The 25,569-nt window shown below is 34.3% G+C and overlaps 3 protein-coding genes across 8 annotated transcripts; 1 reads left to right on the top strand and 2 right to left on the bottom strand.

The window, feature by feature from the left end:
* Positions 4,017–4,561, bottom strand: LOC104719128. The gene has a single exon (XM_010436984.1). The coding sequence runs from the start codon at positions 4,545–4,547 to the stop codon at positions 4,089–4,091; it is 459 nt and encodes a 152-aa protein (XP_010435286.1). The 5' UTR covers positions 4,548–4,561; the 3' UTR covers positions 4,017–4,088.
* Positions 12,402–17,037, top strand: LOC104719127 (probable serine incorporator). Its single transcript, XM_010436983.2, has 13 exons — positions 12,402–12,630; positions 14,255–14,630; positions 14,737–14,810; positions 14,902–15,061; positions 15,148–15,172; positions 15,265–15,354; positions 15,454–15,625; positions 15,710–15,783; positions 15,928–15,997; positions 16,105–16,176; positions 16,265–16,398; positions 16,496–16,569; positions 16,655–17,037. The coding sequence occupies exons 2-13, from the start codon at positions 14,441–14,443 to the stop codon at positions 16,702–16,704; spliced, it is 1,185 nt and encodes a 394-aa protein (XP_010435285.1). The 5' UTR covers positions 12,402–12,630; positions 14,255–14,440; the 3' UTR covers positions 16,705–17,037.
* Positions 17,201–21,211, bottom strand: LOC104719125 (probable ADP-ribosylation factor GTPase-activating protein AGD14). Of its 6 annotated transcripts, none has more exons than XM_010436976.2 (13): positions 21,061–21,211; positions 20,706–20,834; positions 20,551–20,612; positions 20,378–20,465; positions 20,204–20,265; positions 19,664–20,126; positions 19,078–19,479; positions 18,851–18,985; positions 18,657–18,764; positions 18,474–18,554; positions 18,060–18,192; positions 17,927–17,966; positions 17,201–17,789 (listed from the first exon to the last, which is right to left on the bottom strand). In XM_010436976.2, the coding sequence occupies exons 2-13, from the start codon at positions 20,802–20,804 to the stop codon at positions 17,654–17,656; spliced, it is 1,809 nt and encodes a 602-aa protein (XP_010435278.1). In that variant the 5' UTR covers positions 20,805–20,834; positions 21,061–21,211; the 3' UTR covers positions 17,201–17,653. The 6 variants fall into 6 exon arrangements, with proteins under 6 accessions (XP_010435278.1, XP_010435279.1, XP_010435280.1 ...); XM_010436977.2 differs by having other exon boundaries at positions 17,601–17,789; positions 20,706–20,827; XM_010436978.2 differs by having other exon boundaries at positions 17,601–17,789; positions 21,080–21,211.

The raw sequence follows: 25,569 nt of genomic DNA, 5'->3' as shown, positions 1-25,569 counted from the left end.
AAAAAAAAAAAAAAAAAAAAAAAAAAACAATGATGCAAGAGAGTTTAAGATACATCCATATTTAGAGCTACGTTCACCTTATTGAATTCGCTTGACGAAGTAAGGAAGATCGATCAAAAACATAAAGAAGAAAGTAAGCCCTAGTCACCCTTGAGATCCCTCCGATCCGAATAAGAACCCTCCTGTGAACTTGGCTGAACTGAGGTATAGTGTAAGACACCTTTATCTTTCTCTAATCTACGTAATCCTAACTTTTCAAATTATACAACAAAAAATTTTAATATCAATAATATTGGAAATATCATTTCACTTTCACATATTAGTTTCAAATTATAATGATTAATTTGGAAATACGACAAACAAATAACAATATCATTTCAGTTGATTGCTACAACTGTTTTTTTTTCCGAAAATCATAATATACGACAATTGAACGTTTGATAACAAATAGGAAAATAATGTATTTGTTCTGCGTTGTAACATATTAGAAAAATTCTAATTTGTGATGTGGACATCATAATGAACAAAGATGATGAAGAAAATGCATTCTTTGTATCAGTTTTAGACCAATGACTAGAGTTAAACATAAGAAGATCAACGAAATACTTAACGAGCTGCTGCAAGATATTATGGACAAATTAAGAACATAGAAATACTCAAGCTCGGCTCAGAAGACAAGTCAATGTGTTAATGTTCAGATTTGGTATCTTAAATAGCACTATATGATATATCTATTAGGCTTATCATCGTTTGGCTACAATGATTACTAATCCTTTTATTTTTCTTTATAAAGTCAAAAGAGTGGGATTGTGTTTTCTTAGATTATACAGAAAAATTAAAGTTGTAGGTAGGAGTAGAAATATAGAGAATGATTAAAAGGATGAATCCGGAAGAATGGTATATAATGGGAAGACAATTCTTGGGTTTACCCTAGGAGTTATTCACCCCCTCTTAGTTAAGAAAACAAATTATTGATTAATGAAACAAATTCTGTATATCATTTATTTTAAAATTATTAAATTTAAGCATTATATTATAGTTTTAAATTATAACATCTAAACCCAAATAACTCTATTTTGTAAACCCAAAATAAAATATAATTTTCTTTAATTGTAAAATCTAAACCCCAACCACTATTTTATAAATCCAAACCGACATAATTTTGCTTTATTTTAAAATCTAAACCCTAACTACTATTTTGTAAACTCAAACCGACATATAATTTCGTTTAATTGTAAAATCTAAACCCTAACCACTCTTTTGTAAACCCAAACCGACATATAATTTCATTTAATAGTAAAATCTAAATCCTAAATTTTAACCACTCTTTTGTTAACCCTAACCAACATATAATTTTGTTTAATTGTAAAAACTAAACCCTAACCATTTTTTTGTAAACCCAAACCGATATATGATTTCGTTTAATTGTAAAATCTAAACTCTAATCATTATTTTATAAACCTAAACCTACATAATTTCCTTAAATCTACAGAATTAGTTTCCTTAACTTATTATGTATTTTTATTTTAATTTTGATTTATTTTATAAATATGATATGACATGAAAGTTTGTTGTATTTTGATTGGTTAATTAAGAGGAGCTGAATAAGAGTGGTTGAGCCCTACGGTGAACCCAAAAATTTTTCACAATGGGAAAAGTTGTTAAAGGTTATGATGTTGCTACCCATGTGCTTATCATCGTATCATACCTTAAGTGACTATACTCTCGTTATTAATTAACAACTAACTAATATAGCTTAAGCTCTAAACACTTTTTAGAAAGCATTGATAAGAAATGAGTTGAATGTTGTAATTTGGAAAGAATCTCATAGAAGGATGTGGTGATTCGGAGAGTGGTGTCCAACACTCCCATTTTGATAACTTTTTCTATGTTTTTTTTTCTTTTTTGAAAAATGTTTTTCTTTATGATTATTCCCATTGATAGGAGAGAGAAAAAAAATCGAAAGCACCTTATGAAGGATAATACATTAGGTTTTTTGGTGATTCGAACATCTGAATACGTGGTGTTTGTTTCAACATTATGAGATTGAGTTCAAAATATTTCTGTTTAGATGTCAAAAAAAAAAAAAAGATGATGTGTAGTTGCATCATAAGTATTTTGGATGTGAGAATTGAGTCGATAATAATAATTGGTTGTAAACTCTTTTACTCTTGTTTGAGCTACTAATAATTAGGGAATTTTATTTTAATTAATATGTGGTTGAAAAAATGATAATAATGATTGATCAAAAATACTTAACTTAAAATAAAAATATTATTGAATTAAGTATCAGTAAAATATTACTGATTTGTTGTCTTTGGTTTGATTTCTCTTCCCTAGATGTCAAGCTCGAACTATCGATCACTTTTGGTCTTCTTTGTTCCCCCAGGCGTCTCTTTGCTTATAGTTTCTATTATTGTTAAGGTTCAAGGACTCCGTAATCATGTTTATCGCTTGAGTATTTTATGTGCTTTGTTGGGTTTATAAATGGTAGCCTTGCTGGCTTGGAATTTTGCGTTGGTAACCATTTCTTTCTTTGATAGAGACTAGTAATATATATATAATAGAAATTCTAATAAATCTCACCAAAAGTTGTGTTTCTTCGATGTACCTTTTCGATAACTTTCTAAAAAAATTTGTAAAAAATTTAAATTGTGTGATTTGCAAAAAGTTGCGACTGTTCATTGTAACATTTTTTTTGTAAAGTTGCAACTGTTTATTATAGAGTTGTGTTTATTCGTATATTCGTATCTTTTGAAATCTATATATATTTGTCTGTTTGAGCTGTTATTCATTTTTTTGCCATCATACAAAATAATATAAAATTACAATCTCAACAATTTTTACATCTTTCTAAATCATTCTCTAGCATTCATTCTTTTAAAAGTAAAGAAAGTCCTCCAATTCTATATTTAACAAAAGATTTTTGGAATGATGAATATAATTTACAATTTTTAGTTAATTTTAAATATAAAAATTTAATAAAAATACCTAGAGTTTTCTCCAAGAGTGAGATGGATTATATAGTGAGTGTTTGAGTTTGACTTTTCAATATGGTAATAAAGATGTCTTCTATTTAAAATCAGTTTATATGGGTTATTAGGTATAATCAAGTGCAGACATAACAGTTGTGATTTCTCGTGGGTGGTACCATTTCGTAATATTTATATTTTTATTTGTTTTTTTTAATTCAAACGGTTGTATCTGTTCATTGTAGAGTGGTGTCTTTTCACTATATTTTATTTATATTTTTCATTAAAACTTTACGTTTTAATAGGTGTGCCTATTTAAATAGTCATGTCTTTTAAACTCTCTTTATATTTATCTCTTCCTCAGTAACTGATAAGTTCGTTGAAACAAATTTTTCATTTTATGTTAAATCTAAGTAACTGAATATTAATATCTAATATTCAATGTTATTCTATAATCTAACTTTTTAGAAATGATTATAGCAATAGAGAAATTTAATACAACTTAATATAAAATTTACAGTTGCGTATATTTATCATAATTTTCCATTAAAGGAATTTTTTAATATTTTAAAATAATCTCTAATAACAATATGAATATTTGTTGATACAGTTTAATTCATTATTAAATATAAATTTAATTATAGTTATTTAATAGAAAATTACATTTACTCATTGCAACCATTAGTTCAATATTCTCGGTTAGGATCATTTTGTTATAATGATTTTTTTAATTGTAGCTCTTTACTATCATTGTTCATAAAATATCTTATATATCTATAATATTTTTAACAATGTTTTTTGCAAAGTTGCTTCTATTCTGCATAATATTTTTTTTATAAATTTTTATTTTGATTGTTGTGTTTTTAGTAACCGTTTATGTTTAATGTTTATGTATTCAAACTATACTATTAATTTCATAATGTATAATTTTAAATTGATTTTTTTTTCTTTTTAAAATACTTCTCCCACTACATCGCAAATGGGTCTGAGTGTAATATATAAAATTATTTGTAAAAAAAAAAGAAAATTAACCAAAAATTCAAACACCAAATATTTTGATTTTATTACTTTTAATCAAGGAGGGATGCAAAACATGTATTGACTATTTTGAAATCACTAAGAATCCCATCTAAAACACTCAGGCTGGCCTCCGTCGCGTCTATCCCGACAAGGGGATAATTCAAAAATGTTCCAAATACATTCGCTGCAGACTCTGTATTTACCTCTTGGATTGTCGTCTCTATCTACTTTAAAAATATCAAACGTTGCTTTAGTATTTGGCCACTCAAAAGTGCAAGTGTACCTTGTCGTCTTACGAAGATTGACACGAAACTTGAAATCAAAACTAGCTCCAAAGGGCAGTGTTTTTACGCCTAAATCCTCCCCTTTGTTTGTACAATGCACAGTCATTGTTGCACGTGAGATCAATTTGTTAATGATAATAACATGTTTGGATGCGAATGGTAAAAACCCATTGGTGGATGAATGGTTTTCAAAAGCTGAAGATGCTTTTAGAAAAACAAGAAAAAAGATGGTTAGTGTGAAAATGAAAATTTGATTTGTTATAGAAGCCATGGGTGTGTTTTTTGTTTAAGGTGTGAGGATTATTTCTCTTGTTTAGGAGGAAGGATTTATAGATTGAATAACATTTATTGTTTTTTATTATTACTGAATCAAATATTGATTATTTATTGGGATTATGTGAAAATCTAATTTATAAATTAAAATAATTTATTGACAGTGTAATATAGGGAATCTAAACGTACAATCATTCATAATTAATAAGATATAAGCATCCTACATAAATCAATATATAATCTTTAAATAATTATTTTTTCTAACACATACTTCATATTCATAATTTTTCTATTTTTTGTCGCCTAAAAAACTATGACTTTTTCATTTAATTAGCAATTTCTTCATTAGGTAATTGTTTATATAGTTATTTATAACTATGTAATTTTGGTAACAAATTTGATATTTTTATTAGAAAGTTGTAGTCTGCTATTTTTTGAAGTTTTTATTTATTTATTAATATTATAGTTTACAGGTGGAGGGAACTACTTAATTTTAGGGAAAATCATATATATATATATATATATATATTGTATTAAACTTAAAACCACTTTTAATTCATATAATAATATTGTCTCACACATTTTTATGTAACATCTATGCAAATTTGAGGAATATAAACAGAGTATATTATTTGACATTTAATATATGCAAATAAAACTAAAATTTAATTAATTATTTTTTTATTGAAATATTTATACTGCATCCAACATTATCATTTGTGACATCTATAAGGAATACAAAAAGAAATGACAGAGATATATTTTTTAGCATTAACTATATCAACAATTTAATTGATTCAAAAATATGTAACCACTGAGATTTACTCAATGACAGTTTTAGATAGTAGTATATTAGTATTATCTACCCAATTAAACACCACCGTTGAACTATTCAATTTTATGTGATACTAAAATAGTGCATTAAGCACAGGAATAAATCAAATCGAATAAAACTCTTTAAGCTAAGATACTTCTGGACCAGATATGTAAAAGAAAATAATTTAATTATATAGTACTAAGAAATTATCAACAATACCTCTAGTTTTAAAAGTATTCAACTATTAGTCAGTTTTTTTTTTTTAAGCAAATAACGTTTTTTAGATTTAAAAAAAAAAAAACACTCTGAATCCGTTAACGAAGGATGGGTTAGCTATCACATGCCTTAACTTCATCAATATGGTCAAAATATGTTTTACGCAAAACGTCTCACATTTATAACCCAAGATATACATTTGTGTCCATATTATCTGTTTTTATTTATCCAAATGTAGCATGTCCAATAAATCAGCAATTCTGATTGATGCTGTTTGACCAAAAACACAAAAACGAATTGAGAATTTATTTTGCTGATCTGTTTTCTACCAGATTTGGATTTGAACACAACATTCTACAGAATATATGATCTGCCACTAATAATATTGATTCGGGCTTTTGAAATTATTGTAAAAATATTAATATTGTTATGAAACTAGAGAGTTTAGAGGACGAAATCTCTTGTTCTTATTAATGATAATCGAATAAGGTTACATATATATAGTAGAGTATAAGGGCTAAAGCCCACACCGACATAGGACATAAGCTAATGGACTAATGGGCCTAAAGGCCATGACACATAGTATGGGCCGTACATGGGCCGTAAGGCCATGTCCTAATGGACTGTGAGCGGGCCGGTCTATAGAGTCCACTAAGTGTTTTACAACACTCCCCCTTGGACGAGATGACCGTGCCTATGTTGGATGGGATCGCTGCAATGTGCTTAGAGGATGCTGCCTCATTAAAACCTTACCAGGAAAACCCAATGGGACAAAACCTTGGTGAAGGAAAAAGAGTACAGCACACATTGCTCCCCCTGATCCAAACATCACTCCAAGTCCTTAAGCCTCCGCATTCCAATCTTGTGCGTGAGCTTCTTGAACGTTGATGTCGGCAATGCTTTGGTGAAGAGATCGGCTGAGTTGTCGCATGATTGAATTTGCACCACTTGAACTTCAGTAAGATGTGCTTCGTCCGATCTCCCTTGATGTAACCTTCCTTGAGTTGTGCGATACAGGCCGAATTGTCCTCATATATGACCGTTGCTTCTTTGCTGTCGTCCATGCCGCTATCCGTCCATATATGTTGAGTCATCGAACAGAACGCACTAAACCTTCTTTGCTATAACCTGCATCAACAATACCAACTAAAACCTTCTTTGTTATAGTTAGTATAATATAAACCCAAATCTTACCTTCCTTGTAGGTAACATAATAAATACTTAATTTTTACTCTAGTGCCTTTGGGTTAGTCAAGAACTAATTCTTGCTAGGAGGTTCACGGCAAAACTTATCTCTGGTCTAGTGTGGCTAGCCAAGATTAATTCTCCTATAGCACTGAGGTATGGCATTTCAGGACCGAGAACTTCCTCATTGTCCTTCTTTGGACCAATGGATCTTTATCCAAATCAATGCTCCTTACAACCATTGGGCTAGTCAATGGGTGAGCTTAGTCCTTAAAACTCTTGAGTACTTTTCTGTATATGCCATTTGATGCACAAGGATTCTATCATTTATGTACTCAAGTTGTAACCCCAAACAGATTTTTTCTTTTGCCTAGGTCTTTCATTTCAAATTCTTTCTTGTTTGGGCGATTTAACCAGGGGTTCCAAGGATGTTTAAACCATCCATATAGACTGCTATTATCACAAATCCTTTGTTTGCAAACTTCTTTATAAATATATGGACTGATGGGATCATCCTTATAGCTTTCTTTAGCTAGATACTAACTCAATCTATTGTACCATATACACCCACTTTGTTTCAGTCCATAAAGGTATTTGTCTAGCCTTATGCAGTATTTTCTCGAGAACCACTCTTATAATTGAGCTCTATACCCTCTGGTAATCTCATTTCATTTTCCAGTGGACCATGTAAGTATACGGTTTTAACATCCATTAGCCGTAAATCCAGTTTTTCTTTTATAGCCAGACTTATTAAAGTCGTTGCATCCATCACAGGGAGTAAGTCTCCTCATAATCTATTCCTGGTCTTTGAGAGAATCCTTGTGCTATAAGCCGTGCTTTATCTCACGCTTTCATTATTCTAATTTCTCTTTCTTACAAAGACCAACTTATGTCCAACTGGTTTATATCAAGTGTTGTCCTTAAGGTCGGACCAAACACATTTCTCTTCTTTAAAGAGTTTAACTCCACGTCAATGGCTTCTTTCTATTTTAGCCAATCTTTACTTTGAGTGCACTCTAATATAGACGTGAGTTTCTGATCCTCATTTACTTCAAGTGCTACCTTGCATGCAATTATTTCATTAATGTCGACATCTTTGCAGTTCCATTTTATTCTAGACATGATATAGTATATCGAGCTCTTATTATTATTAATACCTTAAGGACCTTGAGGTTTAGCGTCCCAAACCTCATTGTTGGTACCTTAGGATTTGCCGCGGCCATGTCTATACTCTTTCCTTAACCTCGGTTTTATTTGCACCTTTCTTAGATTTCCGAAGGTTCTTTTCTATGGAACATATTGGTCTATTTAGACTCTGTAGCAACTTGATTATTGTGTTCCTTTTGAACATCAATACGTACTGGTGCATTACAAGCTGGTATGTACGATTTCATAATTCTCTTTGGGTCATTAAAGGAATCTTGGCAATTGAATAGCTAGCTTTTGCAAATGTATAATCTTGAGGATCTTGCCAATTTAAGGATGTTTGATTCCATAATATTTCTTTGACCAGCTTGTCTTTCTCTCCACCCAATATAGGGAATTCGGACTCAGCAAACTAACAATCCGTGTATTTGGCCACATATAAATCACCCATAGTTGGCTCAAGATACTTAACAATGGTGGGAGAATCATATCAATATATATTCCCATCCTCCTTTGAGGTCCCATCTTTGTTCTCTGTGATGATGCAATATAAACGGCACACCCGTATATTATTTTAGATGGGATATGTCTGGCTTATGACCCGTTATGCATTTGGGAATATTTATACTCACTAGATGGCCTGATGCGTATAAGTTCTATTGCATGTAATATTGTGTGTCCCCAAGCCGACACAAGAAGCTTCGACCTCATGAGTAATGGTCGAGCAATTTATTAAGTGCGTTTAATGAAGGATTCATCTAATCCATTCTCTGTATGTTCATGTGCCACAGGGTGGTCCACACTCCCCCCCATGGACATACCATTATTATTAAACGCTTGGGATATAAATTCACCAGCACTATCTAGACTTATAGTCTTAAGTGGAAAATTTCTTTAGTTACATTTGCTGGTGATGGCCTTATAAATGAGTTTCCCTTGTGTACATGCTACACACGTGAGATTGTAGGGATAACTCTTCTCTCTCTTAGGAGTGTGCCCATTTTAATTTAATATCAACATACGCATCATGTTAGAAACACGGATGGCCAATCCGGTCATGCCATAAAGTGAATTATTGAACATTTCGTTCATTGCCATATTAGCCTCTATTATATTAATCTTAGCATGGTAAAAACCAGTGGCTAGTGCAAGGTATAGACTTCTAGGATTCTCTTTAGATCCTTGGGTGATTTTAGTAATATATATAGGAACTCTTGGTTTCCTTCACCCTTTATTTCAATATGGAAACCATTCAAATGAATGTCCTTAAGGCTCAATAAGCTTCTCTTAGAGCTGGGTGATTATAATGCAACACTTAGTTCAAAATGTGTGCCATAAAATATATGCCTGGCCGTAGCCTTTACTTAGGCTTGCTATACCCGCTTATCTTTGCTAATATTGGCTTTGTGTGGCTTAATCCACTATCCACCACACTTATTTTCTTGTCCTTAACCATTTCCAATAATGGACAAGGATTTATGTTTTAATATATATTAAAGGAAATAAAATAATTGGATTTAAATCAAAATAATAATTCAATCAAATTCAAAAGCATAGAAATTAAAATAATACACCACATGAGTTTAAATATTTTTCTTTAGGCAATCAAAATCTCATAATCCAATTTAGGAGTTCTGCATGTCTTTATCTTATGGTTTTCTATACCATAATTATTATTACAAGTGGACTTGGTCTTATGTTGCGGATTTAGATAACCCGCAGCCTTTACCCCGACCACGGCCGAAGCCTAATCGGTTTCTATAGCCTTGACCATCATAATTATGTCTTTGGTAAGTCCCACGACCAGGACCACCATGTCCACTTCTTCCTCGGCCACGGCCATACTTGTCTCTATGGACATAGATAGACTCATTAGTCTCTTTGGCTCTTTAGGCTCTTTAGGATTTTTCTTTGTCATGTCAACCTTGTGAGCTTCATTGCACTTTTCATTTACACATCGGTGACAAACCGATTTAGCCTTGATTTGCGGTTTAAAGGACCCACGGCCCCTACCACCGCGGCCACGGCCACTACGGCCGTAACCATCAAAACGGCTTGCCTGGCCCCAACGACCACCACGTCCTCTGCCACCACGGCCATGGCCATAGTGTCTTTTTCTGTGGACGTAGTTGGTCTCCTTGGGCTCTTTTTCCGGTAATGGGGTTGTACCGGGAGGTCTCATAGCACTATTCATCAACAGCTCATTTTCACGGTACTGTTGCTGAAGTACTATATTGTGAGTACTAAAAGTAGACAAAGTCTTCTCTAGTAACTCTCTCTCCGTGACTTCAGTACCACATAACCTTAGGATTGAGACAATCTTAAAAGCTCTGAGTTATACTCATCCATGGATTGGAATTCCTAGATCCTTAGGTTTTTCGAATTGAACNAAGAGTTTTAGATAATTAGGAACTTATCCTAACCAATATTTTAATTTCTGATTTCATGTTATAATGTTTATAGAATTTTAACAAAAGTTTTAATTCAATCGGAAATACTCTTAGAACATTAAAGTTAATTTTACTTAAATTTTAGGATAATGATTTCGGTTTATGGAAGTTATCCTAATAATCCTAGAACAAGTTTCATGCTCGAGTTTTATGTTTCTCATGGCCGAAATTTACAGGAAATCTATGTTCAAGTTTATGCTTAAGAAATCCTAAGGATGAATTCATGCAGCCGATTCTATAACACCCTATACATGATCCGATTTTAAACATGATGCATGAATAATCCAAGTTTTAAATGCCCTAGAACAATTTGATCAATATCTCTCTTATGAATCTAACAATTTAGTTCTACGTTCTTATGCAACAATCAATCAAGCAAGCATAGACAATTAATCAATCAATCGGATTTTAAGCTTGATCTCTTTTGGTGCAGTTCACAAACAATCTAACAGCCCTATGCATCCGATTTTAAAGTTTTACAGGAATAGGACTCTTAAGATTTGTTTGTTGTGTACTTGGATGTTTTAGGGTTTAATAGCTTTAAAGTTTAAGTTCGATTATGTGGTTTTAAGGAGGTTTGATCATAGTCTACCTTCCACCGTTTGGGTCTGACCGGTTTCGATCTGGGAGCTAAAGACCTCAGATATACCTTTGATCGCGAACCACGAACCTCGATCCTTGTACTGCTATTGACCCGATTCTCGTCCCGCTCACGTACCGCTCTCATCCGGAACCGCGAACTACTATCGTCAGGAACCGCGAACCACGAACGTCAGGAATCGCGAACCGCGAACGTCAGGAACCGCGAACCGCGAACATCAGGAACCGCGAACCGCGAACGTCAGGAACCGCGAACCGCGAACGTCAGGAACCGCGAACGTACTCACCCTCGAACCGCGAACCTCGAACGGAACTTCGATAAACTTTTGATTATGAACCTTGCTCGTCCTTGAACACGAACTGATCGCCGAACAGGAGCTTCCGCGAATAAGGGTTGAATCACGAACAAATCCCAAACAATGTCCTTCTCTTGAACAGAAACCGAACCGCTCACGAACAGGAAACGAACTTGGGTGGATCTCCGAACTGGAGCTTACCCCGGAACTTGCCGCGTAGAGGATCCAAAACTCGGGTGGATCTTCGAACATGAACTTACCCCGGATCCGCGGACGATGATGGATTCCGAACAAGGAATAATTGCCGAGAGTTTTGGATTATCACCGAGAGATCTCCGGACAGGAACTTACCCTGGACTGGCCGCGTACACGGACAGATATTGATCGCCGAATTTGGGCGGCGGTTTTTAGGGTTTTAGAGTAAGAGATAGAGGCGGCGGCCGATTAGGGTTTTAGGGTTTTAGGGAGGAGAGAAACGGCGGCTGCTTTTAGGTTTTTAGGGTTAGGGTTTTCTCAGCTGGCCTTAGAGGCTATCGTGCTGATAACGTGTTATGAAACTAGAGAGTTTAGGGGACGAAATCTCTTGTTCTTATTAATGATAATCGAATGAGGTTACATATATATAGTAGAGTACAAGGGCTAAAGCCCAAACCGATATAGGACATAAGCTAATGGACTAATGGGTCTAAAGGCCATGACACATGGTATGGGCCGTAAGGCCATGTCCTAATGGACTGTGAGCGGGCCGGTCTATAGAGTCCACTAAGTGTTTTACAACAAATATTGTTTTATATATCCATTTTTTACATTTCAACTGTTAAAGTTATAATTCTTTTACTTGAAAGATAGGAGGGCGTCGAGTGGAGACAGTAAACTTAACGGCGGGAAAGCAAAAGATAATCATACGAATTTGGTGACAAAACAACATTGTAAGAATAATTTTTTAACTTTAACCAAAAAGAAGAAGAAGAAAACTGTTAAAAAAGAAAAATGAAAAAAGTATCTTCATTATTGAATATGCTCAAAAATTAGGAAATTATAAACAAGATGTAATATATATATATATATATATATATATATATATAAATAAATAAAATGAGAGAAAAAAAGATCCACAATCTATATAATCTACGCATGCCATAGGCCCATTACACAACACCACATATATACTATTAAGAAGTGTTTTAAAAGAGAGAACAAAAGGCAAAAGATCAAACTCAAACGAAACACCAAAACCTGAAATCATTAATTTTTGTTTTTTTCTCTCTCTAATCTTTCTTTAAGTTTCTCATTTGTAAGTAAAACCTTTTACAAGAAACATTCTTCACATCTTCAGATCCGATCTTGAGCTTTTGCACCAGAAAGAAACAGGTTCTCTTCAATCTAATCTTCTTCGTTCTTTTTTTTTTTTGGATCTATCAGATTTAATTAGTAACATGCATGTGCTTGCTTGTTACTTGTTATATAATAATAACTACACGTACGCGTTTTTTTAAGTGTTCTGAGGAAAATGAATGGGGATTCGAGTTTTGTAGTATTTTTTTTCATTTGTTTTCTGGGATTCCAAACACTAGATTTCTTCTACAAAACCCAAAATGTTTAAATGAGTTTCTTGTTTTCAAAAGATTTGAGGCAGAGAGGGACCAGTCAATATTCACTTTTCCTTCTTTTTTATGTTTTTGTCCTCTCATCTCTTTGCTTTCTGCTAATTTATCTAGCTTTTTAAACAGATTATAACTTTAACATAATTAAACCTTAATTTATGGGTGATTAACTTAATATTTCCATGTACATGATGCTTCTCCTCTATGCTTCATTTATACGTTTTCTTTTTTTTTTTCTTTTTTTTTTTTCCTTACATGACAAAACTCAATTATGTAACAAAATCGTATTTTATTTATCTTATAATATTGAATAGTTTTTTTCTAGTATAATTAGAATACTAAATGTTGTTTAGTGTTGATTCTCTTAAAAACTAAAAGAGTAGTTTTGGAACTTATCTAACTTCTTAATCACTAGGTATCAACAACTCAACATGTTATACAATTTTGATATCTTTATTAATATCAAAGAAATTTGAGGGTCCTAGACTAGACTCATAATCTCCTTGAACAAGGACAAGAGGACGTTAGATTAGTTTCCTTTTTGTTGCCGATTTTGAAACTCTAAACCTTAAAAATTTGTTTTTTTAATGGCTAATTACTACACCGATCGAGCTATCAACATAAGTCAATTTTGATATTATTCTTATTATATGATCATATATAATATATAGTTTTTTCATATCATATTTCGGCTGATCTGTTGCTTTTTTGGTTAAATACTTTTCTAATTAAATTGTTTGAGAGGTAACCACTAACCACGGGTCTCACTCAATAAAGTGGACTTGTGAATCTCTTCTAAAAATATGTTTGCTTTTCTCAATTTCTGGTAGGCAAAAAAAGAAATGAAAAAAAGAAAAGCAAAAAGTGTATATGATGTGGCTCGATAGCATTAACAATTTGATCACTTGCATAAAAAGATTCGTTAGCCCAATAGCATCCGTACACGTTTCATTTTAGAATGCAAATTGTATACATTCATTCATCCCACCAAATAGTTATAAGGATTTGTTTCCTTTTTTTATCTCTTCTTTAAGCTTTCGTTTTAAAAGTTTCGTGGCCACTTCTTAGTTGTATTTCTGATATTTCATAAATACTTACTTCTATTGATTTCTAGGAGTTCAATAATTTTTAATATCTTATAGTTTAATACAACTTCATTCAAAGTATGATGGATTAGAGATTTCGTTGACGTTTGTGCCATATCAAAAGCATGCCTTCAAAAAAGTTCTTGTTAATTAGGCAAACTTGTACTGCACGTATTGTTTTATTGTCTTCTGCTTAACAAAAATACTTAACAAATATGCTTTCTGTTTAGAAAATGGATTCAGTGTGATTTGAGAGATTATAAACTTGATTTCTCGTTCCCTATATGTCATGGTTTCCTGTTTTAGGTTCTTTGTTCTGAAGGAAGACAGCTACACGCTTCTAGAGTGTCTTTCCTAGTGTTTAGTCCGGTCTTGTAATAACGGACGATCTCCTAAGGACCGGGAGATTCGGGTTTGATCGTATTGATCAGCCAAGCATATATGATTTTTCAATGTCATGAGGAAGAGAGAGTCTGCTAAGTTTAAAGACCTATGGAGACCGGTACAAGTATTGACAACAATAGCTATGAAGGAATCAAGAACGGTTCATGGTTTATCCAGTTTCGTAATGGCTGCAATCCATGGATGGCTAGATATGTGTATGGTCTGATATTTCTCTTGGCTAATCTGTTGGCTTGGGCCTTGCGCGATTATGGCCGAGGTGCCTTGACCGAAATGAGAAGTATGGTTTATCTAAGTCTCTACTCTTGCCTTATGAATTTTGACAATAGTGTTTTTTATTTTATTCAGATGAGTTGATGATTGTACACGTTTATTCATTATTGCAGAATTCAAGAATTGTAAAGATGGTGGAGAGTGTTTAGGGACTGAAGGAGTTTTACGAGTTAGCTTTGGATGTTTTGTATCCTTTTTCTTGACTCATTCATATTCATATACATACATTACCTTCATGGCTTGACAGACGTTTTTGACTTAACTGTGTTTTTTCATAGCTGTTCTATTTCATTATGTTTCTTTCAACCGTTGGCACATCGAAGATGCATTCATCGAGAGATAAATGGCATTCAGGATGGTGGTTTGCTAAGCTTTTCATGTGGCTTGGCTTAGTCATATTCCCTTTCTTGTTGCCTTCTTCCATTATTCAATTTTACGGTATACAAGCTAATCGCCCTCGTCAGAATTTTATTAGCATCATGACAAGTAATTAGAATGGCTTTTTTCTTTGCTTTGTTTTGCAGGAGAGGTTGCCCATTTTGGTGCAGGGTATAGTTTCTAATCCTATATCAGAAAGACAGAAACTATGTGATGGTTTAAAGTAATCACGGAAGCTACTCATTTACTGTCTTGTTTTATAGGGTCTTTCTCCTAATTCAGCTCATTAGTATCATCAGTTTCATTACATGGCTCAATGAATGTTTCCAAGCCCAAAAAGATGCAGAAAGATGGTGAGACCCCAATGAGACTGTTCCTTATATAGTTAGGATACATTATACAAAACGATGTGTGTGTTTTTTGATATATGAAGCTTTTTTTTTATGTTGCAGCCGAGTCCATGTGATGCTACTAGCTACTACTGCATACACTGTATGTATATTAGGGGTGATTTTGATGTACATATGGTATGTGCCTGACCCATCATGCCTTCTAAACATATTTTTCATCACATGGACTTTGTTCCTCATCCAACTCATGACAAGTATCTCTCTCCACCCCAAAGTGAGTACCGGTTTCGAGGTTCTAACAATAGTATTCTTCTGTCATTATGTGTTCTAACAAGTGATTTTTGTCTGCATATGACAGGTTAATGCTGGATTATTGACTCCGGCGCTTATGGGGCTTTATGTTGTGTTCATTTGCTGGTGCGCCATTCGAAGGCATGTTTCATTTTATCTTTATCTTTAATACTACAACCAGTACAAAAAACAATCAGATGAACATCTAGCAATTAGAGTGTAGTCTCCATGTATATATATATATATATATATATGATCAATAAAGTACTTGTGTCATATATACAGTGAGCCAGTAGGAGAAATTTGCAACAGAAAAGCGGAAGGTTCTAGCAAAACGGACTGGCTTACCATCATAGTAAAGAAATCTTAGACCTTTCCAAGCATCTTTTGGTGATCTTTTAGAATTTTTAAGATTATAAAGAATGTACTAAACGAGTTCTCAATATATATGTATTTTTGTAGAGCTTTGTTGTTGCACTACTTGCAATGGTAATCGCGACATTCTCCACGGGAGTAGATTCCCAATGTTTCCAGGTTTGTTTTTTATTACCTCTGCTAAGTTTGCTGCAAAACTACTCCAAAAGAGAAACTTGACTAATAAGCAAGTGACCTAATTTTACAGTTTAGAAAAGATGAGAATCATGAGGAAGATGCAATTTCTTACGGATACGGATTCTTCCATTTTGTGTTTGCTACCGGAGCGATGTACTTTGCAATGCTACTTGTTGGCTGGAACATTCATCATTCCATGAAAAAGTAACTCCTTGTTTTTTTGTATACCAAAACACTAAACTAACTAAATCTTATTAAAACTGTGTGGTTCGATAATTCGATACTCGGGTTTTCTTGTTAGGTGGACAATTGACGTGGGGTGGACAAGTACTTGGGTAAGGATAGTAAACGAATGGCTCGCGGTTGGCGTTTACAGTAAGTAAAGAAAAAATTATCTTCGACTCGTTTTTTAACAGGAATGAAGACAGTTTGTGATGTTTTGATGTAATGGTTGTTGCAGTTTGGATGTTAGTGGCTCCAATGGTACTGAAAAGCAGAGGAACTACATGAGAGATCACCAAAGAGAGCTTTTTGTCACCTCTAGTTTCATCTAAGTATTGTAGATTTGGCTGAAAAGTAGAAGAGACGATTAAGATTGGGGAACCTGTGTGAAAGCATCATATATTTGCATTGTAGTTTATTTTAGGATGAAAGAAAGGTTGATAAAAATATACAAATATAGCTATAGATTTAGTAATACTGTTGTCTGTGAGTGTGTGACCCTATAATCATGAACACGTGTACACATACATCTCTCTACATTTATACGTAACATAGTTGTAAAACTAGCAATTGGGTGCTAAAAAGCAACAAAACCCAAGTTTTAGTTTAAACTTGGAGCCATATCAAAGACTCCAAAGAAGAGGGTCTCTAACCTGAACAATAAAGAGAAGAGACTCTTCACTACAAGCCTAATGGAAAGAGAAGTAACGCATCTTTAGTCCTTAAGAAATAACTTAACTCTGTTTTTCAAGTTTGAGAAAAACAGAGTTGAGAGAGGAAGATAAACTTCACCAAATCTTAAAAGTCTCACAAAAGCAATTTCTAAACTGCCAATGTTCAATTTTGACAAGACTTTATGGTCAATGTGTAAACCCTTTTACAAAATCATCCAACACAAAAGGAGGAGCCTGAAGAACTTTCTAAACGACAAATAGCCCCAAAAAATAAAAAGAGATGAAAGACTTGCCAGTTACAATAAAACAACATCACAAGTGAAATGAAATATAGAAACACCAAAGAATAAATATCAAACCTATTTCAAAACATTTTGATGCTTATAAAAAATCATCTAACACTCACAAACCCAATTCTTTCTTCGTGATCATGGCTCGTACCTTCCTTCTTTCACCCTATTTTTAACCCATGTTTGTATTCAATTCGATACCTTATACTACACCTTAGAACACAAACACTAAAGCATCACATAGCTCTCTCGAGCTAATATTCTCGCTTTTTCTTACCCAAACGGGTTGCCTCCTGATTGGAAAGAAGGTGGGTTCAAAGGAACTGCAGCAGCAAACGAGCTTCCAAAATTTTGATATGTTTGTTGAGCATCATATGAAGCGTTCATGTCGCCGACTGGGCTTACATTGCTGCAAAAACCGAAAAGATAAAATAAGCAGAGGTTTCATCCAAATCTTGAGGAAGAGTGTTAAAAGCTTTTGTACGGAATCATGGGGATCAAGTTTAGAGCAAGCACTAATGGATTAATTGAATCAGAAGGTCATACCTAGGTGGCATGCTTCCTGGTAATGGAGGAGACATGTACCCTGAAAATGAAGAGCAAATAGTTCATCAAACAATTCATAAGAGTAAACACATCATTCAACAGCAGAGAATAACAATGTAATTGCATGCTTTACTTGGTGGCATTGCAGATGGATGGGCTGAGACTTGAGAAGGTATATTGAAATGATTGTGTATTCCTTGAGAAGGCATCATGCCTGAAGGAGGTAATGCACCTTGCAGAGGAGCCATGGAAGGGAATTGATTTTCCTGTACAGTATATCACATCAGTTTATCGTAATTACAAATCGACTATTGTATAGGTACTTTGGTAAGTCAAGTTTCTCGATTGTAGATGTTAACCGAGTAAAGTGAAAGGGTTAATCAACTAACTCATAAGCTAAGTTTTCGTAAGTATTTCATTAAGAGTTCAAGTCAACATATGCTCATCTGCCAAGTAGCAATTTCGCTAAAAGCTAATTTCCAAAACATGCTTGCTTTCACACAAAAATTATATATTATGGATAAGTCGAATGAGATAGAGGACATACCATTTGTGTTTGTGATGGCGGCCCAGTGCTGAAGTCAAAAGGGTTCATTGACTTGGGTGGCTGTGGGACATTCTGGTAAGGCTGTTGCAGGAAATAGAAGATTAATAATGACAAAGCAACAGGCTGGGATGTCATTGATGCTCAAATTCATTATGAATTTAGAAATTTATCAGAAAAACTGACCACGGGGTTATTATACTGCTGCATGCCATAGTGCATACCATGAGGTGGACCTGCTTGCCACCCAGGTACTGCTGCATGGTATGATGGGTAGTTTACAGCGAATAAATCCTGTAGACAGGTTAGCATGTCATTTACCCTCCCAAGGATGGTAAGATATAGAAAGCACAGGTCAAATGGCTAAATTAAATTGATACCGCTGGTAATTCGTTTCTTCCGGAAGGTTTAACCTCAGAAGACTGCAGGCCACCAGAATGGACTCCTTGAAGAGGTTGCAGTGACGGTGCACTCATTGATCTTTGTACATTAGATGCAAAGGCTGTGTTCCATGGCTGTTACAAAAATCCGACAAGCATAAGCACATTATATTTTGGAAGCAGAAATTTATGCAGTTCCATGAGAGATCATGCACTGAAGTGCCCACCTGTTCACTTGAATGTTCATTCGGAAATGGAGCAAAGATTTGTGACGTGGAATGACCAAGATGCCCAAGTCCGCTAGATGGTGTAGTCGTCTGACCAGGCACAGAAGAAGGCACTGCCAACTGGGAGAGAAGTGAATCCAGTGTGTTTCCACTGGGTGGTGGTTGCGACACATTTAAACTAGGGGCACTGGGTGCAGCATCGAAAGATGCCCAGTTATCATTAGATGAAGTTGCAGGCTGTGGAGTAGGCTGAGGAGCGGTTGATTCTGGTGCTTGTATTGCAACAGATGGAGCAGGAGGTTCAAAATCAGTATCAAAATCAATCAGGCTTAAAGCAGGCTCCAGCTTCACTTCTGGCGGCTTCTCATTTGTGGACATTAAACTACTCAATGATGTACCTGACTGAAATAACACAAACAGAAAACATCAACATTTTTTCTTTCTTCCCAAGAATTAGATTGTATTACCACGAATGCATGTGCTACAACAATTTTATTTAGGAAAAGGGTCATGAATATAAACAGAGTATCAATGGCTCTTATAGACTTTACATCCTTCATGCACTGTGAAAAAGATGAAGCCAAACCTTTGCATGTGCGGAAGCATCAGTAATTCGGCTGACAGGGGGTTTTGGAGGCTCTCCCACACGAAGAGGAATAACACTGTCACCTAAAATTTCCCTAACAGGTCGAGCTACAGGAGGACTAGCTGAGCCCAAGTCTTTTACTTGTTCAGGTGATTGGGAGCCCTCGTCTGATGTTTTTTTACCCCCAAATCTATCCTCTCTGCGCCAATCATTCAGGATCTCAGGACGAGCAGGGCTTTTTCTGTTATTACCAACATTCCTGTTACTTGGCTCAAACCCTGGACTTCTCCCACCAGGACTTGATCTGTCGCTGTAACGACGATCATATACATCTTCATATGGCGGACTCCGAGAGCCACTAGAACTACGTGTCTCACTTGGAGGCTTGTCATCATTCTTCTCATTCGTATACCTTTTATTTACATATACATGTCTGATGAAGTCCCTTAACCGCTCTACATTACTAACAGAATAAAAGAACCAATCAGCCAATGTAAAACATCCATCATCTCTACAACAATAAGAGAAATTTTGTAATACCTGCCATCAGGCACTGACTGCCGCTGTTGATCAAGTCCTTTAAAATAAATCTCCTTAGCATGCTATATTACAAGGCAAAATCAATATCATAAGATACTAAAACCACAAATGCCAAGAAAAGAAAAAAATAAAAACTCATCAGTCATCAAAAGAAGAGAGATTTCGCTTGCGTACCTGATTTCCACCTTCTTTCAAAGCAATAACTTCTTGTGAGGTAAATTTCGCCATTGATATCGATTTAACACGGTGTGTAAACTCACGGCTGTTTCGAAATTCATATGAATAGATCAATAACATTTCCATGAACACTAACTATTACAAAAGAAGAATAGCGAGAAGATACTTACTGTATTCCACTGCAGTTAGTACAAACAAAAGTCCAGAAAGTAGTGCAAACATATTGTGGTCCCTAAGAAATGATATCAAGGTAAACAAAAGTCTCAAGTTTCCATTGAAATGATGAAAACAGTAACAAAAGGAAGAAGAAGAGCAAAAAACTTACAAGGCTGTTACAGTTTATACATCTCTTGTTCTCAGCAAGTTTGAGAAGACTCCTAATAATCTTTTCGTTCTTCTCGTCTTCTTTAACTCGATTAGCCATTTTACCGATTCCAAAAACACCACCTAGAAACTACACAAACATTAGTTTTAAGACTGAGAAAATTGCATATTTAGCTGAAATTAAGGAACTCAGTATCAGTACGTTGAGTCAACAATGGCAAAATCGAGTTCGGAGCAATACGAATTAGAGATTTATTCGTTCAATCTAGCCACCTCATAGACCTAAAGATCGATCACGCCTAAAGATATAGATCCAGAAACTGTAGAAGAGAAACGGGAGCAGAGAAGACGAGAACCTGAGAAGACGAGTCTTACTTTGTAGCTTTCAACGACGATCCCAATATCTGGAGATTTGATTCTTCTCTTTGTTGAATCAGAGAGAGAGAGAGAGAGAAAGAGAGAGAGAGAGTCTTTTGGTACAGCTAAGAATGGTCTGTGGGGTTAAGAGTTGAGATTTGAGGAAGGAGATGGACGGAAATAATTGACGGCGTTAGATGTGGAATAATACTAAAATGGACAAAGACCGGTGCTGATTGACTTGACGACGTCGACGGCTGTGGTCTGTCTCGTTGACGGGAAAATTTATTATAAAAGTCGACTAAAATATGGCTATCTATAGTTTTATAATTATGAAAGTTTTATTCGTTTATTTGCTTAAGTAATTAAATACGGTAGTAAACTACATACGTAATTTAATACAATCTAGTAAAATATTAGCAAGTTAATATATGTATTCAACTTTTAGGTAATGAAATTGATATGATCTATAAACTTAATTGTGCGCATCTAATTTTTAAGATTCTTTTTTTACTACTTCGTCTGTTTCAAACTACTTGTAGTTTTCTAAGGTTTTTTACACAAGATACAAAAAAAAAAAATTCCATTTATTTTTTTTCAATATATTTTCTATTCTATATATAGTAAAACCTCTATAAATTAATACTTTATAAATTAATAAATACTATAAATTAATAAATTTTGTTGGTTTTCGGAGGAATACAAAAACTATGTTGAGCTTCCGGTGTGCACTTATGGTAAGTGAGAATGCAATGCTGCTGCTTTGTGGAAAAAATTGCAATAGAGGAATAGAGTAAAGAAGTTTCTCTTGGGATTAAATGATTCTCAACGAATCAACTAACTAACAATATAACATTATATGTTAATAAACATGATGAAATATAATTTTTTACTGATGTGAAATAAGCAAAGTAACTATAACAGAATTGGAAGAAAACCGGTTAATGTTGTTTAATTAACTGGTTAATGTTGTTTAATGTTGCTGCTTTAGCCGGTTAATTAATCAATTTACATGGATGTAAAAGTTTACGATTTACATTTATATCTTTTATATTTTTAACATCAATACACAACGTTGAAAAACCAAACGTCACTATTTACCACAAGCCACTCTTTATATAGTACATTTCATACGTTCCTATTTTTCTATCTCTTCCTCTGATCTTCTCTTCTGGTTAGCAAAACTTAATGGCTATTCAAGAGCAAAACAAAGCTGATGAAGAAATGAAGAGATTGGCAGAACAACATCAGGTAGGCTTTTGCTTATTGTCTATAAAATCATTCACTTGAAAGGTAACTAATGTTAACGTTTTGGTGTTATTTCGTAGAGGGAAAAAGCTGAATTACATATGAAAGGCCTTGAGCTGATGAAAAAACTCGATGTTGTGAAGGCATTTGAGCTGGAGAAAGAGATCATGAGTGGCACGCTGCAGGTCATGTGACACATTCCTGGTATTGAGGAAGATACATAAAAACTAATGAAAAACTGAAGGTGGTTACTTTAAGATATGGTTATGCTTACGAAGACCATCAAGATGCGCGCAAAGGTTTGTTCAAAGTAAGCAATTCTAAGCCTCATGAACATTTTTGCTGTTGATCTAGTGAGATATCTACATCTCTTGCTGCTAGATATTAGTTTAGTTCCGTTCTATTAACACATGTGTCTAATGTAATAGCCTTTAATTTTGTTGCATAGGAAGGAACGAGTGTGCTAGTTCTCCCATGCAGAGCTTATAACATGGAAGGGACCCATGACGTGGGAGAGATAGAAGGAGTTCCAACAAGCGGAGTTCGACATATGGTTAGAAGAGAAAATTAGAAAGGATTCCCAGATGGGAGGAACGATGTTTGGTTTCTATAATTGTTTTTTTATCTACAAACAAATTAAGCATGTAACTCATATTTATATCTTTTACATTTATAGCATCAATACACAACGTTGAAACACCAAATGTCACCACTTATCACAAGCCACTCTTTCTATAGTACATTTCATACGTTCCTATTTTCCTGTCTCTTCCTCTGATCTTCTCTTCTGGTTAGGGAAACTTAATGGCTATTCAAGAGCAAAACAGAGCTGATGAAGAAATGAAAAGATTGGCAAAACAACATCAGCTAGGCTTTTGCATATTGTCTGTATAATTATTCACTTGAAGGGTAACTAATGTTAAAGTTTTGGTGTTATTTCACTTGAAGGGTAACTAATGTTAAAGTTTGGGTGTGATTTCACGGAGGGAAAATAGCTCTGTGAAGTTTCTTGTGTAAGAGATAGACATCGTTCTTGTGTTGAGGTTAAACAAAGGTTAGTTATAAATATAGTTATAAATATAGTGGTGAAACTTGTGATAATTTCACAATGTATTTGGAAGAATGTGCTTGCTCGTTTTAAACAGGATGATGCTCCACGACTGTTTGAGATTGGGCAATGTTTAAACAATGTTAAACAAGGTGCGTTTGATATGACTACCTATTACACTCGTCTTGTAACATTTTGGGAGGAATACAAGAACTATGTTGAGATTTCGGTGTGCACTTGTGGTAAGTGTGAATGCAATGTTGCTGCTTTGTGGAAAAAGTTGCAACAGAGGGATATAGTAAAGAAGTTTCTCTTGGGATTGAATGATTCTCAACTAATCAACTAACTAACTATATAACGTTACATGTTAATAAGCATGATGAAATATAAATTTTTACTGATGTGAAATAAGCAAAGTAACTGTAACAGAATTTGAAGAAAACCGATTACTGTTGTTTAATTAACCGGTTAATGGATATTAATGTTGTTGCATTGGCCGGTTAATTAATCAATTTACATGGATGTAAAAATTTATGATTTTTATTTATATCTTTTACATTTATAGCATCAATACACAACATTGAAACACCAAACATCACTATTTACCACAAGCCACTCTTTATATAGTACATTTCATATGTTCCTATTTTTTTTTGTCTCTTCCTCTGATCTTCTCTTCTGGTTAGCAAAACTTAATGACTATTCAAGAGCAAAACAAAGCTGATGAAGAAAAGAAGAGATTGGCAGTACAACATCAGGTACGCTTTTGCTTATTGTCTGTAAAATCGTTCACTTGAAGGGTAACTAATGTTAAAGTTTTGGTGTTATTTGACAGATGGAACAAGCTGAGTTACATATCAAAAGCCTTGAGCTGCTGAAAAATTCAATGCTGTGAAAGAAATGGAGCTGGAGAAAGAGATCATGAGTGGCATGCTGCAGGTCATGAGACACATTACCTGGTATGGAGGAAGATACAGAAAAATTAAATGAAAAATTGAAGGTGGTTACTGTAAGATATGGCTACGCTTATGAAGACCATCAAAATGCGCGCAAGGGTTTATTCAAAGTAAGCAATTCTTAGCCTTATGAACATTTTTGTTGTTGATCTAGTGAGCTATCTACTTCTCTTGTTGCTAGATATTAGTTTTGTTTCGTTCTATTAACAGATGTGTCTAATGTAATAGCCTTCAATTTTCTTGCATAGGAAGGAACCACTGTGCCAGTTCTCACAGGCAGAGCTCATAACGTGGAAGGAACCCATGACGTGAGTGAGATAGAAGGAGTTCCAACATGCGGAGTTCGACATGTGGTTAGAAGAGAAAATTATAAAGGATTCCCAGATGGGAGGAATGATGTTGGGTTTCTATAATTGTTTTTTAATCTACAAAACAAAATAAGCATGTAACTCACATTTATATCTTTTACATTTATAGCATCAAAACACAACGTTGAAACACCAAACGTCACCACTTACCACAAGCCACTCTTTATATAGTACATTCCATACGTTCCTATTTTCCTGTCTCTCCCTCTAATCCTCTCTTCTGGTTAGCGAAACTTAATGGCTATTCAAGAGCAAAACAAAGCTGATGAAGAAATGAAGAGATTGGCAGAATAACATCAGGTAAGCTTTTACTAATTGTCTGTAAAATCATTCACTTGAAGGGTAACTAATGTTAAAGCTTTGGTGTTATTTCACTTGAAGGGTAACTAATGTTAAAGTTTTGGTGTTATTTCACAGAGGGAAAATAGCTTTGTGAAGTTTCTTAAGCAAGAGATAGACATCGTTCTTGTGTTATGGTTCAACAAAGGTTAGTTATAAATATAGTGATGAAACTTGTGACAATTTCACACGGTATTTAGAAGAATGTGCTGTCTCGTTTTAAACATGATGATGCTCCACGAGTGTTTGAGATTGAGCAACGTTTGAACAATGTTCAACAGGGTACGTCTGTTATGACTACCTATTACACTCATCTTGTAATACTCTGGGAGGAATACAAAAACTATGTTGAGCTTCAGGCGTGCACTTCTGGTAAGTGCGAATGCATTGGTGCTGCTTTGTGGAAAAAGCTGCAACAGAGGGATAGAGGAAAGAAGTTTCTCTTGGGATTAAATGATTGTCAACTAACCAACTAACTAACCATATAACATTATATGCTAATAAACATGATGAAATATAAATTTTTACTGATGTGAAATAAGCAAAGTA

The sequence above is a fragment of the Camelina sativa genome, chromosome 10 (assembly GCF_000633955.1).
Source record: "Camelina sativa cultivar DH55 chromosome 10, Cs, whole genome shotgun sequence".
NCBI lineage: Eukaryota > Viridiplantae > Streptophyta > Magnoliopsida > Brassicales > Brassicaceae > Camelina > Camelina sativa.
This window is presented reverse-complemented; position numbering and strand designations above follow the sequence as displayed.

Excerpts from the sequence above, each read along its gene's own strand:
- LOC104719125 (XM_010436976.2), bottom strand. The coding sequence starts at position 20,804 with ATGGCTAATCGAGTTAAAGAAGACGAGAAGAACGAAAAGATTATTAGG. Across the intron at positions 18,986-19,077 it reads ATGAACATTCAAGTGAACAG|CCATGGAACACAGCCTTTGC; the intron begins GTGGGCACTTCA and ends TTTTTGTAACAG. Across the intron at positions 18,555-18,656 it reads AGCAGTATAATAACCCCGTG|CCTTACCAGAATGTCCCACA; the intron begins GTCAGTTTTTCT and ends TTCCTGCAACAG.
- LOC104719127 (XM_010436983.2), top strand. The coding sequence starts at position 14,441 with ATGGAGACCGGTACAAGTATTGACAACAATAGCTATGAAGGAATCAAG. Across the intron at positions 15,626-15,709 it reads GTATCTCTCTCCACCCCAAA|GTTAATGCTGGATTATTGAC; the intron begins GTGAGTACCGGT and ends TGCATATGACAG. Across the intron at positions 16,177-16,264 it reads TAGATTCCCAATGTTTCCAG|TTTAGAAAAGATGAGAATCA; the intron begins GTTTGTTTTTTA and ends CTAATTTTACAG.
- LOC104719128 (XM_010436984.1), bottom strand. The coding sequence starts at position 4,547 with ATGGCTTCTATAACAAATCAAATTTTCATTTTCACACTAACCATCTTT.